At 40.1% G+C, this 6000-nt stretch overlaps 1 protein-coding gene across 1 annotated transcript in view; it reads left to right on the forward strand.

Annotated features, from left to right (window-relative positions):
* ABLIM1 (actin binding LIM protein 1) overlaps nt 1-6000 on the forward strand; it is a 129627-nt gene that overhangs the window by 89562 nt on the left and 34065 nt on the right. Inside the window, exon 9 of the mRNA XM_008939934.1 lies at nt 4693-4770. Coding sequence (XP_008938182.1) covers nt 4693-4770 — 78 coding nt within the window. The remainder of the gene's footprint in view (nt 1-4692; nt 4771-6000) is intronic.

Genomic DNA, 6000 nt, shown 5'->3' on the forward strand with positions numbered 1-6000 from the left:
GAAAATCACTGAAATCCATAGGAAGCCTGTGCTTAATGAACCCTGATTCCAAGTCCTGCGTAACTGTAAAACCTTGCACTCGATGAAGCAGGTAGTCAGACTAGTAAGTGTTGTACTAAGAAAGCCAAATTCCTTGCTGTTGTAAAATTTAGTCTGCCTAGTAGAGTAAATTACATCCTAAATTTCTATTAATTCATAAACATGCTTCACTTAAAGTAGTTTCTGAGGTTTAGATAATTTGCTTAAGCTATGATGTTAAATGTAATTAAGTGAAAACATTCATTCTTCTGCAGCTATTATCACCGCCTTGCATAATGAACTCTATCAAAAAATTAAGGCAGGTACTGTAAATAATGCTGATGATGCCTTTGCTAAACAGTAGTGCATCCATCTGGCCAGATGTTCTTGGGATCAGTTTTGATCTTTTGCCTGCACTTGTAAGTTTTTATAGAGCATGATTCTGAACATCTGTAGATGAGAAAGCCAGAGCCACCACATTGTAGCAGCATCTGGGAGATGTGAATGGCTCTAGCGTGGACTTTTTTTTTTTTCTAAGAAGTTATTTCTATAGATGATTTGCCATGCATGATGACATGACAAGCTTAGGTAAATGCAGATGAACGTCTTAAGCTTTGCAGTCTAATATGAAATATCCAAGTTAATTTGGGGTCTATGCATGGGTGATACGATATTTGAGCATTGAAATTCAGAGTGAACCTAATCGGATGAGCATGACAGTTGGTGTTACCTCTGCCAATATGCAAATGAAATTTAAAGAACTTTTGCATTGAAGACAAATGCATGGAATGAAGAACGAAAACATAAAAATAAGAAGTCTGTGATAAAGTGGGAAATACTGAGAAATCTTGCAGATACTTTAGAAGCTTTGTGATCTGGTTCTTTCCTTTGGCTCCTTTAATGCCATGCATGAATTTCTATTGACTGAATTTCTATTGATTTTTTTCGTATACTTCATAGACTCCATGTATCTGTACACATGTCCCCTACTGATATATTGACTATCGTTATATCCATTTGGGTAGAAGAAGAAAGAAAAGAACAGATGACTCTTCTACTGTCAGAAAATACGGAGAAAGGCTGTGCACCACAAGAAAAGAAAACAAGATTAGGAGTAGTTCTTCATAGGAATTTACTTTAAATGTCTCTGTACAAAGGTGACATTACGAAAAGCTGTATTTGAATCCTTAAGGAACAAGAACAATCTTATAAAGAGTGTTCCAGATATGTTTGCAGAAGTAAGGCAACAAGGCAGCTTAACTTGTTTTGTTGATGGGAGTGTAGCACAAGTATCACAAGACTATTGTGAAGGAAGGAAATACCACTAAATTAATGCGTTCATTTTAAAGGATGTTTCCTCTAATTTCTTTACCTGTCTTGTTCCAATAATTCAAGCAAGAGATGCTCACATGGAATCTCCATGGAAGGTTAAAGGTTAAATCAGGGATAGCAGCTATTGCTGATTCATCTGTGCTCTGATCATGGAATTGTAGAATGGTTTGGATTGGAAGGGACCTTAAAGACCACCCAGTTCCATCAGCTCTCCTCTGGGGTGGAATTCACACCTCATTGCAGTTACATCATAGAGAATTTGACCTCCAGTGTGTCCCTTTCCACGTGCTTAAGATACAAAGTCGCAACAGTGGTACACAGGGTCATTGATTCTTGACTGCTAATGAAGATGGAAAGTACAATCTAATAAAAGCCATACGCCGTCACAGATTTTCAGTCAGGAGCTATTATAGGTCTGCTAGGAGAGGGACCAACCATAACAACTGCAAGTATGCCAGAGGAACGTCTTGTATCAAGGAATCTTTAGTGTATATTCGTTAAGGCAAGCAGCACAAATGGTTTTAAGTTCAATGCAATTGTCTTTAGGGGAAAGTGCAAAGCTGTGAAGGATTCCAAACCATATGGGAGGAGCAGAGGAGGAAATAATTTCCATCTGTGGTGGAAACAGTCTGTCTAATTCAAAACAAGAGCCTGGGCAGAGTGAGGCAGGAAGGGTGAAAGTAGATGTGGAAGTCCTCTTTGTCATCACGGTCTTCACGGGTATGTGGTAAACTTAAGCAAGATACAGGACTGGGAGCGAATAGAGGAGCCACGTTGTTCCAGGTCTGCTTGGATGAAGCTCCTCGGGAGAGGAACAGTGTGTGCTCAGGCACTGGCTGGCAGGATGGCGTTCTGCCCAGAGAATGTGGAGATCTGCAATAGGCAGAAGGTAAAACTGATGTTCACGGGAAGAATTACAGAAACTACAAATTCATTTTAAAGGGTGTGGTATCTGGCTCATGGCTGTGTTAACGGGATCGTAGCGAGGAACTTGGAGCAGAAACACAGTGGGGAGTGAAGAGCAGGTGCTACAACTTGCCAGTCCATCCAACAGCTGCTCCATATATACTCCAGGGTTAACAGCACCTAAGAAAGTTGTTAGCAGGATGTGACTGAAACTGTCCTCTAAGGTGGCCATTTAATAAATTCACTGAAATGATAAATACAAGTGAATTTTCCTTTGCTGAAAAGGTTTTTAGCAGAGACGCTAAGAGATGAGACGGATGGAATGAACCGAGGGCTGAGAATTTCTTGCTTTCTGAAGTGATGATAAAAGATGCAGGGAGAAGAGGAACACGGAAGGGCTGCCAGGTGGAAGGAAGCCACAACTGCCTCTAACACTTGTTTTCTTACAACGGAGAACTGGGCAGACAAAACTCTTAAAGCACGTCTGCCAAAAGCCAAAGGTAGCAGAGACACCCCTAACAGCACCTCAACTACTCAATGCTGTTCCCTATGTTGTAATGAAAACAATTGTTTTCCATAGCAACTCCAGCAATACGTTACACGTGTCTATACTCAGACTCAGTGGTGTGACATGGCAGAGTGGAAGGCAGATTAAAGTATTTCTTAACAACAACCAGACTTTCCAACTTCATTCTTGTAAAAGTTCCACGGAACAAGTGGTTGTTGTTGGCTTTGTTGTCTTGATTGCCTCAAAGGAGGAGCTTAAAGGCAGCTGAGAAATTTCTGTTCCATTTTTGGATGTAAGAATTTGTAGCTACAGAGAGAAAAGGAAAGAAAAACATAAAGGTCCAGCTGAGAAAGTGTTCTGAGACATGCTCAGGAGAGAATTTGTGACTGTGTGAGTCCATAGCCACATCTGCTCTCTGATCTGAATCTTCACATTTTTTGGTGGAGTATGTTCAAAGCCTTTCATTCCTCTGATCCTCCCTGAATGTAATAATTCCATTTCCATAAACGAAGTCAGAGAAACTCTGCTGTATGGCCCACAGCTAGTCTTCAGCATTTTTATGTGGCTGGTTCCAAGAGGTTTCCTGGCTATAAAATAAAAGGTATAAAGTCTCTGAGGTCTGTCGATGATCTTTTCAGGAAATGTACACTGAGAGATAAGAAAGATCCAGTAGCCTTGTGTTCATTCCAAATAGTTCCTAAGAAAAATCAGCCATCCAGGCTGTCAAGCCTTGTTTATCTTCAGCGTGTGCCTGAAGGTCCCTTAGTTCAATGTCACAAGCAGATAAGGTAAGGACTATTTACCAAGATTTAATTTGCAGTGACTTTGAAGTATCCCACTGCACTGGTCATCAGAATCATCTGCTGGTGCATTGCTTTGTGCTGGGATTTGGTTCTTTGCAGTCCATTAGGGAGCAAGAATTGTTCATGGTTCCTCAGTTGCAATGGGATATCACTGACTAACTTTGTGTGTCTGCTGCATGCCAAGGGAAGGAGTAATTGCCACAATAGCCCGAGTGACTTTATTGAATAGACGTTTTTCAAATTCATCAAGTTCTCAGGATCCCCACATTTCAGTGGTGTTATTTTGTTTCCTCTCACAAAACTTCCTCCAGGGAACCAGTGTCTGTTTACCATTGATGAGATCCCCACATTTCAGTGATAAGTTATTTTGTTTCCTCTCACAAAACTTTCCCCAGGGAATCGATGTCTGTTCAGCATTGATGAAGTGTTGGAAAATCTAATAAATGTGTAACAGCACTCTCTCTGTAAGGGTGTGACTGTTCTCATGAATTTCAGTTTGCAGGACATTGTCATGAAACATTTTGCAGTATGGGGAATCATGAAATCTCAATCTACAGTTCAGCTTTCATGTTACATCTAGGCTGTGCAGTAGGTGTAGGGGGACGCTCCAAGCCAAGGATTTCTGGTCCTTCTACTTAGAAGAACCGAATTCAGTTCTGTACTCATGAGGGAAATCCAGTGATTGGACACCTGGAGAGTGATAACATTGTGTGCTGTGCTCCTCTCAACGGTTTTGTCTGCTGAACTGCTGATACCTCTAGCTGTTTGTGAACTAACATATTGATAAAATGACCAGCAGGACTACCCTGTATTGTACTTTGTATGGCTCCTTGTAGTGTCTCTGGCAGGTGTTGTTTGATTTTGTTCATTATTGTCGTCAGTCTTTTACACTGTATGATTTAGAAAACCTCTTTCCCCTCTCACATCACTCCTTCCCCTACCAAACAAACAAAAAAAAAAGCCCACTTGTCTCACAAGACTGTGACATTTCCCAGAATGCTTGCATATGTGTTGACATTTTTTCCTAAATTCAGTTAATTTCAAGATGTATGCAGATTTCTTCACTTAAAACCAAAATTACCAAAGGCTTCAGATTGCTCTGAAAAGTTACTTTTTGTTTTTCAGCCTACAAGAACATCATCAGAAAGCATTTATTCCAGACCAGGTTCCAGTATACCTGGCTCTCCAGGCCACACTATCTATGTAAGTATTCCTTCTGATGAATAAGCTGCCAGTCCCTTGCTTACACATGAAATACTTCATGCTGAAATAAATCCCTTTTGTACTGATTCTAATGCTCATAACCTCATTTTAGTGGTTAAATTGTTAAAACTCTTGCTAAAACTACAGAATGTCAAGAGCAGGGTAGGCCTTTCCCAGGTCACGTTTCCCTTAGATACAGCAAGTCTCTTGAAGTCACTTGGTGGTGTGAAGAGGGACGGGAGGTAGACAGGTCATTCAGCTTTGCTAGGGGTTGTGTGAGGGGATCTCTGCACCTCAGTATAAAGTTCCTGAGAGATCTGCTGTCTCCAGTTGCAGGATGTGGGGAGGAGGGTCAGCTACACGGGAGGAAGCCTGGCTGATACAACACCTTCCATTTCAGGAGTCAGATGTTCTGGTTGTGGAGAGGTCGTTTTTATTTAAGAACAAAAATTATATCAAGCATCGTCCTTTTACTAAACTAACAGTGCTGAAAAAGCAAAGCTATTGATATACTATTTTATTTTTGGATACCTGAGATATAGAGTTTAATATAATCATATTCAGATATCAAGGCTCATCTTTCATTATTTTAGAGGATCTCTTCCACTTCATGTTTTAAGCCTGGAAGATCTTAGAAACTGAAATACATTCACAGAAGAATGGCCCAAAGTTTTCAAAATAATAATGTTTTTCTTCTCTTTTTATACCATTTTTTTCCAGACTTTACAGTGTTTTTAAATGTCGGTACCTTTTTTTGTTTTGGCAAACAATTCCACAGGGTCAAAAAAAGGTCATCTCTCGTAGGTGCACTAACCTGGTTCTTAGAGGGAGGAATATCAACTCAGATGTACTTGGGTGAATAACAAAACAACTCAACTTTACCAAACTCGCTGAATTTCCATGCATGTAATCTATGCTTCCAAAACTCACATCCTGAGTTGATGTTCTCTTCCTTGAAAGTCCATATAAACTTTGTTGTCATATAAAACATGCTCTCAGATAACTTGCACAAAACCCAAGGCAGAAGCAGAAGATAACAGGTAAGGAAGAAAGTCAAAGGAAAGCAAGCTAGTGAGAGTGAGTCCCTTATGAGGTGTGCTGAGAGGAAGAGGCAGACTGAAAAGCAAGCTTTCTTTTCTGTTACCTAAGCATAATGCTGCATCACTGATTGTATAGGTAACCTTAAGATTATATAGGTGAATATGTAATATAAGACACAAAAGTTTATCA

The sequence above is a fragment of the Merops nubicus genome, unplaced genomic scaffold (assembly GCF_000691845.1).
Source record: "Merops nubicus isolate BGI_N331 unplaced genomic scaffold, ASM69184v1 scaffold4105, whole genome shotgun sequence".
Taxonomy (NCBI): domain Eukaryota; kingdom Metazoa; phylum Chordata; class Aves; order Coraciiformes; family Meropidae; genus Merops; species Merops nubicus.